This window comes from Diabrotica undecimpunctata, chromosome 4 (assembly GCF_040954645.1).
Source record: "Diabrotica undecimpunctata isolate CICGRU chromosome 4, icDiaUnde3, whole genome shotgun sequence".
Classification (NCBI taxonomy): Eukaryota; Metazoa; Arthropoda; class Insecta; order Coleoptera; family Chrysomelidae; genus Diabrotica; species Diabrotica undecimpunctata.
In genome coordinates, this window is record NC_092806.1 from 1,617,036 (window position 1) to 1,631,218 (window position 14,183).

The 14,183-nt window shown below is 32.5% G+C and overlaps 1 protein-coding gene across 1 annotated transcript in view; it reads right to left on the minus strand.

The window, feature by feature from the left end:
* Positions 1 to 14,183, minus strand: part of LOC140439034 (fibrillin-1-like) — a 144,921-nt gene that overhangs the window by 31,650 nt on the left and 99,088 nt on the right. Inside the window, exons 14-22 of the mRNA XM_072528670.1 lie at positions 13,690 to 13,908; positions 9,422 to 9,597; positions 7,752 to 7,977; positions 6,558 to 6,863; positions 5,075 to 5,416; positions 4,864 to 4,992; positions 4,208 to 4,459; positions 3,430 to 3,505; positions 2,048 to 2,214 (exon numbers count right to left, since the gene is read on the minus strand). Coding sequence (XP_072384771.1) covers positions 2,048 to 2,214; positions 3,430 to 3,505; positions 4,208 to 4,459; positions 4,864 to 4,992; positions 5,075 to 5,416; positions 6,558 to 6,863; positions 7,752 to 7,977; positions 9,422 to 9,597; positions 13,690 to 13,908 — 1,893 coding nt within the window. The remainder of the gene's footprint in view (positions 1 to 2,047; positions 2,215 to 3,429; positions 3,506 to 4,207; positions 4,460 to 4,863; positions 4,993 to 5,074; positions 5,417 to 6,557; positions 6,864 to 7,751; positions 7,978 to 9,421; positions 9,598 to 13,689; positions 13,909 to 14,183) is intronic.

Below are 14,183 nucleotides of genomic sequence, written 5' to 3' on the forward strand. Positions count from 1 at the left end.
TTCGCTGTATAAATATTAAAAATGGAACTAAGGAACAGGTACATTGAATATTTTTTTATAGTAAGTAATAAATGTAGTAATAAACTTTGTTTTATTTTCAGATAGGTGGTTGCAACAAACGTACTTCATCGTCTACATCATATATCGTATATAGATGTGGAAGATGGTAAGTAGGTAAAGTTTGTAAAAAAGTATTTTACAAACTTTATCTACTTACATGTGGACCTTACAGTGGAGTTTTTTTGTATTTTTTTATTTATATAACGTAGAGTTTTGGAAGTTACCAATTTATTTGTCCAATTCTAATCTAAAAACTTCTTTTTTGATTTGCAGGCAGCTTTTTGGAAGATCTGTCGATTCAACGAGGAAATTGTAACAGACGTTGCAACTTCTTATATCAAGGGTATTCATTAAGGGTAAGTAGAACTTTATATACAAAAGTCTATTGGATGAGATTGGTTGATTATTATATTTCGGCATTTTTTGTAGAACTAATTTGTTTTTTTTTTTATTCAAATTTTAGGCTTATTAATAAGACAATTTCTCTTTGGCTAAACGAGCAATTTCTGCATCAGTAGATTCTGGGGATATTTTTTTAATGCATTTAGATTGTGTTGCTGATTGTGATTTAAAAGACTGGTTCCAGTGCACATCTAACCAATTATTTAGAGCTACAGTTTCAAAGATACGAATAGCAATGATGATTGCCAAACTCCGTAGCGGAGAGGGCACTTGAAGAAGAAGAAATTGTGTTGCAATAATTTTCCCAGTAAAAGCTGTTCATTTTTTTATACGTTTGTTTGCAGTCTGATAGACAATTCTCTTTAGATCCTAGTTCTTTTGTTTCTGTACTATCTTTTGCAAGTTTATCCAAATCTTCATTATATTCGATAGCTATGTTGGCTTTTATTTAGCTGATTTGTATGTTAAAGTTTCTTTGTATGTAAAATAATGTTCTGATGTAGTAGATGAGAATAAAGAAAACCAATGTTCTTCAACTTTTGGGCAAAAACGTGAGTTAGAGGACAATTAATTAGAAGAAGAAACAGTAGACCAAAATCCGAATTCCACACGGTAATATACAAAGTGAATATGTTACTTGTTGTCAGATATAAAAGTAAAAGTGGTTGTACTTGAAAGTCTGAAGAGCCCAGCTCTTAAGAGTCTGAAGCTACAAGAAGGCCCATACAAAACATTATAATCAAATTTTTCTGTTTTAAACCAACTGCAACTGGGTAATCGTTTGGGTAACAATCCTAACGTTGTTGAAATGTGGAAACTTTTATTCTACAACGATGTGTTAAATGATATATTATATAAAAATACTGACGACATTCTACAAATACTACTTTGAGCAACCGGCATGCCTGCAATATGTATTATAACTGTGTCGCCGACTAAGCTCTAAAACAAAACATTTTTTGTCCAAAATGACAATATTTTTTTACTAAAATTTGTTGTTTTGCTTTATTTAATAACAAATTAAACAGCTGTATCAGACACGGATACTTGAGACCAACGTAAAACTTATAAATCCCTCTGCGTAAGGGTTAATAGAATTTATGGCACGGAAATCTGCTCAATTGATTTTGAAATAAGTTTTGGCAAGATTCGACGAAACAAAATGTAATAAATGATACGGACAGTTATAAATACATTAACATTAAGTGACAAGAATAATAGTTTAGCAAAACTATCGGTTGAAATAAATATAAAAAGAGTAGTTAGGCAAGGTTGTATACTTTCACCTCTACTCTTTCACAACTTGTTTTTAGAAGAAATTTTTATGGAAGTTTTGATTGGGCCAATAAAAGGCATTGTAGTAAATAGCCTAACCGTGGACAACATTAAATATGGCAACGACAACTTGCTTACTGCAGTCAGGATCACAATATACTGAACAAAATCAGTTGGACCTGTGATCAGTTTGAATTAAAGCTCAATGTAAAGAAAACTAAATACTAATAATTTGCAAACAAAATTACATACCAAGATGGAATACTGGACAAAGGTGAAAATTTTTATAAAATTATTGTAATATACTTACCAATACATGAAGTTCCACTCGGTCCAGGTATCAAACCTTCAGTACAATGGCATATGTAGCTACCAATCGTATTTGTACATCGTCCTCCATTACAAATTCTTGGATTTTCCTTGCACTCATCGATATCTGCACATGATTTTCCATCGGTATTAAGAGTGTATCCATTACTGTAAATACAATTAATTTGTATTGTAGTATTTTCATTATCTTTTAATTTATGTACAGTATTTTAATTTACTATTAAAATGTTCTAACAGTTAGGTTATTAAGTCTTTATTTATTTTTATTTAAATTTATTTATAGTGTCGCTATTTACACTAAAACATAATTTATGTAATACAATTTATATTCCTGACGTAAAGCAACATCAATTCATTTTTCAGACTGAATTAAAATCCAAATTGTTTTGTATTTATATATATATATATATATATATATATATATATATATATATATATATATATATATATATATATATATATATATATATATTTTGTGAACCGGTCCTGCTTCACGACTTCACCAGATATTTCTCTAGGCGAAGAAAACTGGATTTCCCTTGAATGTACTAGAATGGAACATAGTGGTGACATCACGCAGATATCTGCTTCTCGAGTCTTTTCTAGAAAGACCTCTAGGATAGGAAAGAGTGGCTTAAAAATATGAACTTATTTTCTTGTAAAATTTTAGTATTATTTACTATATTTGTTGGTAAAAATCACAATTTTAGTTTAAAATACGTTAATTTTAACCTCAACTTCGCAATATATAAATTACCACATTGTGTGCTACCATATGCACAAATAGAAAGGTCCCATAGGTCATTATACTTTTTTTGCCATAAATATGTGATATGACTTTGTGCGATCCTTCGATTTCATAAAAGCTTCATGCAGCCACTGCTTCATATAGCACTTAACATATTAAACAAAAATCATTTTGTTTTGTTACTTGTTAATATAAAAAATTCTTCTAATAATTTAGTTTTACCTGACTCAGTTATATTGACAATTCAGGCATATATTATATATTTTAAAATAGATGACTTAAAAATGATATTGCCAATATTTTTGAGTCGCGTTCCTGGGACGACTTTATTGTAAGGTAGTTTATTTGATTGCAAGAAATTAACTTTTACTTAAAAATATCCATCAGAAAAACCATAGCATGTGATTTGTCTTTAAAAAGACAACGTCACCTAAACTCATGACAATAAATTTCTTTCGTCTAGTAATACATAAATAAATGATAGAGCCAAAATTACTGGTTCTAACAAAAATACTTTTTTAGGGGAGAAACATGGTTTTAGCGAATAATAATAAATTCCTACTTATCATGAATATAACAGGAAAGAAGATTTTACAAGGTAGATGAGCACTTACCCGCATGTACATGAAAAGCTTCCTGGAATGTTGACACATATGTCATCGCATGGTTCATCATCACATTCGTCAATATCTAAATAAACAAATATATTATTTTCATGATTTAGTAAACACAGTATTTTCTACTGAATATTTTATACATGAGATTATGAACATAATAGATTCAGTAGAAAACATGCCATAATTAAATTGTTTTAAGATCACAATATTTTCATTTAAAAATCTTATTTATTTCTTAAGAGAGCCTTCTCGTAATGAACGTGACCAAGCGTGAATTTTGGGAATGGAGTTTGAGCGTGACTCGCGATAATTTGTAATTGGAGGCTTCCCCACCCATTGCATCAGTTACGGCAGTTTACGTTACATGATCATATCGCCAATATGGATAATTGATCATAGTAGCAGTATTACGTATACTTGAGGTAAAAATTATTGACAGACTGTGTAATCTACTTTGAAGTCGCATACAAGTCAACATTTTTACTTAGTTTCTGCTATCACATTTTTATTTTATTTTCTTTCAACATTTTTGTCTAATCCAGTTATTGCCGCCTGTAAAATAATTGGAACGTATCGACTAAGAGATGTAGAATGCTTACAGAAAACAGGGCCAAGAGATGGCACCACCTCTTGATGTATTAAACCGAGTTAATAATTTTTTTTATTTAACTTGACATAGGACTGAACACCTTACATATACAAAATAGTTGGCACTAAAGTCTTTAACCCTTTAACACCCAAATATTATTTTCGTTAATTCGTATTGTAAACTTACCTTCGCAATGTGACTTTTGTCCAGTCTGCCTGTATCCCTCGTTACAGATACACTGGTAAGTTCCCATCATGTTTTCACACACACCATTGGAACAAATTCCACTTGACCTAGAACATTCATCGATATCTTTACAGGACTGTTTGTCTGGTGACAGTTCGTGGCCTGGTGGGCATTCGCATTTATAAGATCCTTCAGAATTGAGACATCGTCCACCTCGGCAAACTCCAGGAATCTCTTCGCATTCGTCGATATCTAAAACACAATTTAACTGGCTATCAAAATTCCACAATATGATAATAAAATTTTGTAAAAGTATATTGTTTGGTCAAACCTAAATATTGGGATATTTTTTATCTCGATTATTTTTAATTGTAAATTAAAGATTTTTATTATACTCTACCTCTACAGATGCAAGTAACTTGCAGCTATAGAGGTAGAGTATAATAAAGTAGATCTATATATAAAAATAAAATGATATTTATCAAAAATTTTATTTTTCTCACAACTGGAGAGTGACTGAACGGTTTAGCTAATTTTGATTTTAAAATATTTGTAGAAATCCAAAGATGGTTTAAAAGCTGAGAACATATGATGAAATTGTAAAGAAAATTTATAATTAAATTAATATGTTAATTTTGTAAGGATTATTTACTTACCCATACAAATTTGCATAGGCGCCATTGTTCTATATCCCTCGTTACATTCACAAATGAAATCCCCTGGAACATTTTTACATACACCATTTCCACAAACGTTTTCCGTTGTTAAATTACATTCATCAATATCTAAAAGAGAACAGAATCTAATTATAAAAATGTTTAAAGGTTTTGCTAACTACCAAAATACGTATAAAGTATCTACACTTACCTATACATTTCACCTTGTTATCATCATAATCATATCCTTTATTACATTTACAACTATATCCACCAATGGTGTTCCTGCATCTTCCATTTTGGCAAATACCTGGGAAGTCAGTACACTCGTTAATGTCTTTCTTGTCCAAAAATCCCAATCCTTTAGGACACAGCTCGTTAAATGCCGATGTTCCTGGTCTTGGGCAGGCATCACAACGGTCACCCCATGCCTTACCGATCTGAGAACAACAGCAGAGACTTTTGTGGAAGAAACCATCAATTGGAGATACGCACTTTCCGTGTTTGTATTTTGTGTAGCATTGTTCTTGGCGGATGTCTAGACATTTGGTTCCTAGAAGAGAAAAAAGGAAATTTAGTTATTAGTCTCTGCTTTCTAGGCAGAGATCTATACAATCTTAAATTATTTAAGATACGTTAATTATAAATTATATCTATTATAAATTATTTAAGATACGTTAACATGAGGACTCTTGAATTAAAGGGGATTAATGTATGCCCGAAGAACAAATGAATCCATACTGGACCAGCTAAACATAAAGAAAAGACTAAGAACACAAATATCAGAACAAATAATAAGCTATTTTGGACATGTGCTTCGAAGAAATGGTCTTGAAAAACTTACCATCCAGGGAAAAGTAGAAGGCAAAAGAAATAGAGGTAGATCTCCCACACGATACACGGACCATATTGTTGCTACCATTGGCGCTCCATTGTCAGAATGTGCTAGAATGACAGAAGATAGAAAAACGTGGAGGAACATTGGGAAATTTAGCCAATTGCTTCATGATATCACGATACCTGCATCAGGTTAACGACTAAGAAGAAGAATGTATGCTATAAGATTGTCATTTGGCTATGTGGATTCTCAGGAGCCTTAGGTACACGTGAGAATGTCCAGAAAAACTCGATAAACTGGCGGATTGTAATAGTCTCACACTTGTATGGGTTTCAGGATAAGTAATACGGAGCAAAGAAAAAGGTAATGGACTTCTAAAAGACAATCAGCTTCTAAATACTTTAGTCCATAAGGGTGTGTAAGGAGTACAAAAAAAGCAATCTGCAACTGGAAAAAATCTGATTCTGAATTCAAAATAACTCATACTAAAAACGTATATCCCGCAAAATGTACAGTGGATCGATATGTATTAATAGGGCTGAAATACTGAGGAAAATAGACAAAAGTCAGCTCAAAATTATAACAGACTTGATTATTGGAGATGTGTCGATAGGGGACATCTGTATAAAATGAGGCTGTTTAAAAAAAAAGTTTCAAAATTTTCTAATGGTCATTGTGAATGATCAATAAACTAATCGACTGCAGTACGGGCCTACTGGAGGGTTTAATGGATTTTCCTATTAGATGCACTCCTATTATTATATGAAGAAATTACTATATTACTATAATACCCTACAAATATTTTGGATTATTATTTAATATATGTACAAATAACTATTTTATTGTAAATACTCACTAGTTTCATCCAAAGTTAAGCCAGGTGGACATGAACAAGTAAAACTACCATCGGTATTGACGCAAGTACCACCACCTCTGCAAATGTCTGGATTGAGATCACACTCGTTGATGTCGGTACAAGTCTTTCCGTCAGTCTTAGCGTATCCTTTGGGACAATCACATTCATTTCTGTTACACCTTTCGCAAGGGGAACCCCACGCAACTCCCACAGAACAACAGCATTCTGATCTTCTGCTTAGCTGGGGCAAGTCGTTTTCGCACCGGCCTCTGTTCAGAGTCGTCCAGCAGGATCCTTTGCGATTATCTGTAATGAAAAGGAAGAATGTAAAACTGGTATAGTAATAAATGTTAAAGCAAATATGATCACTGCATTTTCTCGCAGCATTTTAATTAGGACCACATAAAGAAGATTTAATTTTTGTTCATGGACGTTATTACCATTTGAGGCTCATTAAATTCGTTTAAATGTGTTATATGAGTGTTATAAATAGTTTTGGCTACAAAATATCTCCTCGCTGTACCCCCTGCTATTTTTTTATTATGTCAATCATAGAATGAGGATTTACAGTTGCTAAGTTTTGGTATATACTTTTAATAAACAAAAATAAAGATGAGGAGTCTATTATAATTCGAAAAACTTGTACAACTAGAGTTTTAAAGAACTGCAGATGGTCATTTGGTCTGTGGTCTAATCGAAATCTAGCTGTTTCTTCCGAATCTAGAAATCGAGTTTTGCTTCCAATCTGCATGCATGTTGAAAGCAATAGTTTGCAAGATATAATTTATCTCCTCTTTTATGAACTGCATTTTTTTATGATTTGTAATGTTTTCATTACACACACACATAGGATAAAAATCGATTGCATTTTTGACATTACTGTTCGTTGTATGACCCCAAATAGACAACCAGTGTAGAAATCAATGCAGAATCAGTTGTATAGACTCAAATACTACGCCATCTTCTTCCGCGGCGTTACTGTTTTTAATATTTTGTAGAGCTTGGTAAATTTTCTTCTATAATACATCTAGTATATTTTTCGACCTTACATTTTTTTAGTTTTGGCTTCTTGATGACTTCTGGTTGGCTTTGATATAATATTTCATAGAAAAATTTCACTATATGTAATACATGTGACCTATCTGAGATTTTTATATTGTAGAAATAATCAACGTAAAGTTTAACTAAACTTACCAATGCAGATCCTTCCAGTATTATCCAATACAGATCCGGGATCACATTCACATTTGTAAGATCCATGTATGTTAACGCATTCTCCGTTGAAGCAAGCCTCCGGTCCCAATTCTCGGCACTCGTCGATGTCTTCACAAACGAAGTTCTTGGGATTCATCTGCGTTCCTGTGGGGCAGATACACTGAAAGCTGCCAGGTGTGTTCCTGCATTGTCCTCCGCTGCACACCTGTACAATTAATCTAACAATTCATAATGGACAAGGCACTAACATGCTTAAATTTGTATAGGGGCAGTCGTATTACGGTTAGAAAATCAAAAGTTGGTGATGTAATGAGATATTTACTGTAACAATAGGTACTCATAAAAGTCTCGCAAAAACGAAGTGCAGTTACTAAAAGTAACGAGTAAAGTTATCACACAATACGAAAAAAACCTAATAAAAAAATATAAAAGCCTTATAACTACATTCTAAAACATAATAAGTAAATCCATTGTAGAATAATATAAATTAAAGTACTTAACAAATTACCAATTGGATATTGTCAAGAAAAGAAAACACGATAATAGTGTAACTCCTGTTAAAAAAGTCAGTTTTGAGTAGAACAAACTAATATTAAAATATAAAGTGTGGCGTATCAGAGAGCTTAATATCCTGCTTCTAAAAAAACTTGCCATATAGTTGCGCGTGGTCCACGGGAGGCTGTGAATAATTTTCAGTCGCTCTATTTAGGGTTGTAGTTGAATGTAAGTTCCTGTGAGACACCATCAGTAAGTAGGGGGAATTATCTTCGGACCTCGAATTTCTAGAGTCTAGTTCCACCTAGCTGTCTTCTTCGAGAGTAACGCTGGTTCGCAAGTGTATAGCTAGTAAGCAACGAGAGTCGGGAATCCAGACAGGGTCTTTGCCTATTGTATTCGATATATGATTATGTGTTGAATCTTCTTCACTCCATCACTGTTGTCACTCCATCTTTTGCGCAGTCGTTTTATACTTCTTCTGCCGAGTGGTGACTTATTTCTTGCTATTTTGACGACACGGGATTCCTCCATTCTGCTTACGTGGTTATTCCAATCTTTTCTTCTATTTTGTGTCTATTTATTTATACATTGTACGTTAGATTTTCTTCTAATGTCTTCACTTCTCTTTCTATCCTGTAATTCGTCTCAGTGCTCAGATGATATAAAGTTCCGGCTACGTTACAGACAGCTCGAACTCGTATGAGATACATATCGCGTTTGATTTAACCGTGAGTGTATACAACTGTAACATTAGTACGCTTTTTATAAACTTAATTAAACTATCGTTTTGTATAACATTTAATTACCTTCCTGACGAAACTTAAAAGATAAACCACGAATAGGGGAATGACAAGAGATTCGAATTGAATGGAAATGCAACCATCTATATTTATTTTATTTAATTACCTCTTCTTACTATTGAGAACTATTCTTATTGATAAACAATTCTAAAATTATTTTAATGATTTGATGAATGAGAAAGGAATGAGACAGAAAACATCTCATTATAACCTTAATGAAAAATGTGATAGAAAGAAAAAACTGATATAATATTTATATGCCAATGATCCTAATAATATAGAATACTTGGCATACAACAATCAAATCATTGTAGGATTTCTTTCACACCATTAGGTTGATTTCCTACTTACCAACTCTTCTACTTCGCACTCATTTATATCCGTACATATTTTTCCTGTCTCGTCCACTTCAAATCCTGGATTGCAAATACATCTGTAGGTCCCTATCATATTTTCACAAGCTCCGTTTTGGCAAATGTTTGGATTCTGGGCACATTCATTGATATCGTTACCGTCAAAAGTGGAACCTAAAAATAATTCAATCAAATATACAAAAACGTGTAAAAATTTATGGGAAAGTTTGAAGATTTTTTTCTATTTGCATGTATCGGTGCGTTAAACTTTAAAAATAATGTTTTATTTAAAATAGTAAATATGTTTTCCGTTATCGCTTATCAGAGTCATTTAAATAAAGTAACGTATAATTAACTGGTTTAGTGTAGGTATGGAATATTTATAGTGTACGAAAAAATAATAAATTGAGCCTAATGGATGGGGCTTTGTTTTTAAATATATACTATTGTGATATTTAAAGTCTTGGTGCGCCAAACAATAATTAGCTAATTAATTTTTTTGATTAATTAAAATTATTTAAATGATATGATTATGACTCTATCACAATTTTTAATTCTTTTATCTCAGGGTTAAATTCGTGCTTCAATATCTATGCTATTACATGTGAAAGGTAAGGTCCAGAGAATACCGGAATAATAAAAAAACACATATGATCTAACACTATATATTGAAATAAAAATAATGAAATAATTCACACTCAAAAGTTTTCAATAAACAAATCTCATATAAGGATTCTCAAAATTTTGTTCTCCGTACGTGAACAATCAAAATTTATGGTACAAACAATATTAATTGAAATCTCAAAATTCCGAACTATTCTAACTCTCCTAATCAAAATATTTATATCCTCTCTACATTAAGTGTAAAAATTGTGTTATCAATAAAAGAAAAAACTGCAGAAAACAAAATATCTCTCTCTGATGATGAGTGGTCCAAATCCTTGTTCCTTGTAGACTGTATTATCTCCTCTCAACCGCTCCCTATGTAATCAGCAATCTTACACAGATTGTTGCAAGTATATCGTCCTTAATGATCTCCTTCAAAAGCACAAATCTTTCAAATTATGATAGCCTTTCTCCTCTCGATAAACTGAATCTCTCGTTGGCCCGAGTGAAAAATGACTCTTGGAATATCTTCTCTTTACGATAAACTGAATCTCTCGTTGGCCTGAACAGTGACTCTTGGAATATAAGTAGAGAAATATGACTTACAATATTTTGCTGCTTCAGCTTCTGTCAGATACACTAACTCCACAAAACTCACTAACATTCAACACTACTGCTTGCTACATTTCAGGAACCGCCAGAGAACAATCCCTGTTCCTCTTACAGATTTGGAAAACCAACTGAACTATCTTTTCTCTCTCCTCAATCTCGCTAAACTTTTTCCTACATACTTATCCAACCTTTTTCAATCTCCGCCAATCAAAACTCGTCACAATTCCCCCATTTTTTCATTTCGATAACAAACAAATTTTTACCTATAATTATAAAATTTCCTAAAACTTATTTACAAATAATATTTTCTATAATTCTTAAAACTAACAAAAACCACTTTCTAAAATCTCTTCTATTTGTCTCTAATCACTGCATTAATGTATTTTGGAAAACCCCGTTCAATTGTCTTTTTGTTTTCACTTAAAATTATGCGGGTCACTCAAGTATAACAAAGAAATAAATGCAAAGCTTACACTTTGTTTAGTACAGGAAATCCAAGGATTTAATAACTTTCCTTCTCCGAAATGTTTGTTGGATATTATCCTACTTATCTGAATTATTTTAATGTTATTGAATTTTGAAATATTTTTAAACAAACCAATATTTTTCTCGATTTTACATATCATAACAATACGTATGAAATACCGATAATCTTCCTCAATATCTTCAAAGCTGTTTAATGTCATTGGAGAACTACTCTAAGAAACTCTACTGGAAGCAACCACGTATCAAAATTAATAGAAACTATCGACTAATCTCTAAAAGGTTATACAAAAATATATTTAGAGGAGATGTTTTTCTTTCTTTCTCTTTTTCTCTTCTTCTATCTGTGGCTTTGCAACTCTCACTCTCTCTCTCTCTCTCTCTGTGTCGCTTCACAATTCTCCATGTGCCTTTGCTGTCTGTACAATTTGCCCCATTTACTTTGGACCATGACATCTTTTTGTCTTATTCTTCGATCTGTGGCTTCGCAACTCTCTCTCTCTCTCTCTATCTCTCTCTCTCTCTCTCTCTCTCTCTCTCTCTCTCTCTCTCTCTCTCTCTCTCTCTCTCTCTCTCTCTCTCTCTCTCTCTCTCTCTCTCTCTCTCTCTCTCTCTCTCTCTCTGTGTGTGTCGCTTCACAATGCTCCATGTGTCGCGTTTTTTCTATTTTGCTATGGATTTTCTCTGCTTATAGAGATCTTGTTTCCTCTAAGATTACTTTTAAGTGTGTAAAAATTTTAACTTGTTCTATGTTTATTCCTTTAATTTCTATATTAAGTTATTCTCTTATTTCTCCTTGCTTTTGTTTTGTGAATATCTATCTTCATCTCGTTTTCAGTGAGTACTTCTTTTCATATTTGTAAATTATTTTGTTAAGATTTTTATCAGTTTTTGCAATTTCTACCAAATCATCAAGAAATATTCCTTCGGAGATTTCTTTTGTAGCATTCTATACCCTAAATTAAGCTTGTTTACAACTCCTTGTTGTGTATTTCTTAATAATTTCGTCCTTAAATATTAAAAATAATGATGGGCTAAGTGCTCCTTCCTGTTAATTATCGAAAATCCAGTTAACACTCGAAATTAAAATTGCTGGGAGCACATTTATGAAAATAAAACACGTATTTTGTAGTCCAGATCTGAAAGTTCAGTTAATGCGATGTGATCTTTTATTAGCAATAAGACGAATGTAAATAAAATACAAGCTCTTCGAAAGCACCGTTCCTATATTCCTTGGGAAAGCTGTGCACCTTTTACACAATACCATTCTCTCCACCATTTACCCGACAGACTCGAATATGATTTCAAATTCTCCCACAAACTTATAGATAATAATCTACACGACTATATTCACAATCCATCCAGCTTTCAAGGTTCCAGAAGGCTCTTATCACGCCCTTCATTTTCTGTGATGTCCTTACCTCTACTTTAAATCAGCATTTTCCTGTTACAGGTCATAGCATTAAGGGGAACATAATCCATAACCACCAACAAGGCCACAGCTAATAGAATCCAGCAAGTACATGCTACACGCAGCAGACTAATTTCGTCCACGCGCACTATGAGCCTTTTGTAAGCGGTATTTTTACCAACACACATCAGACTAGAGCCGCGTAAGGGATAATTGACCACACACGAAGAGCTCTCTTATTCTTCCCAACGCAACGGCTCTAAGAGTAGCCCTACAGATAACTACCCTCAAATATTCACTCTAGCTTCCATTCTCATGCTGAATCAACCCAATTATTTTAATGTTTTCATAGGTTGCAGGCTTTTACATCCAAAAATTACTTATTATCTCCTTCTATGACCTCTAAGTGGTCATGGCCATGGTGCATGTGGATTTCTTTATCTTTGTCTATTCAAAATAGAATTGTTGATTTTTATTTCAATTAGTTTTACTGTATAGAGCTAAACTGTTCGAGAACAGTTTAAATATAAGCAAGGATAAAAGGCATTCCTGCCTGACTCCATTTTTACTCAATTTTTTTTGGAATTTCATAGAAACGTCTAATTAGGTATTGCATCTCGGCTTTGTCCTACTGAAATTTAAAGGCTAAATAGTGCCTTTCTCGTTTCCAATCCATTTCTGCCTACTACTTATCAATGGTTTTCAAGAATTCTGTCATGCATTTTCAGTATTTGAAAAAACTTGTGCAGGTATTTTATCTGATAGCTTTTTATGCTCTTCTCAGTTTTAATACCTCTTTCATCTTTTGTGTTGAAATTGGTGATGGCAAACACACTTATGTTATGCTATCCCATTGCTGGTTGACTGTTCCAATGTTTTTGTGGCTGCAAAATCCGAGAATATAATGCAAAAAGCAAATAAAATAAACAAAAACGAAGTCAGATCAAGCAAAACATAATATAATCAAAAACACATTAATTGAGTACGTAATAAGAAATGCAAATAGATTTTATGGATGATGCTGTGTGAAAAAAGTCTTTATAGTTTGTATTTTATTAAAAAAAGAAAATGAATTTTGTGAAAAAAATGTATAAAATAATATTTTTAAATGTTTTCAATTACTGGCTTATTTTCAAATATAAATATAGTATTACCTGGACCATGAGGACATAAGAGATCGAAATCTGTAGTTCCTGGCATCGGACAAGGTTGACACGTTGTACCCCAACCCATAGGTTTTCCCGAAATGATCGTACAACAGCAACAACTCGACTTAGTAACAGCAGTAGTGGATGGATTAAAACAAAGCCCGTCTCTATATTCCTGATAGCACAGATCTCTTCGGATGTCCAAACAAGATCTACCGTCAGGACCTAAACATAGGAAAACGAAATAAAAATATATTTTGCCAATTAAAAAAGATAAAAACATATATTTTGTATTGTCAGATGTTTTGATACATATATTATAAAGAGAATAAAAGGAATATGTAATAAAGTTTATATAAAATTGGACACTTCCTATACAATAGACAACCCATCTTACATGACAATATATTGTGGAATGTGGATTATCACACAACCGATAGTAAGGCAACCACTTCTACACTGAAAGACCATGAAATATTGTAACACCTATATATAATAAA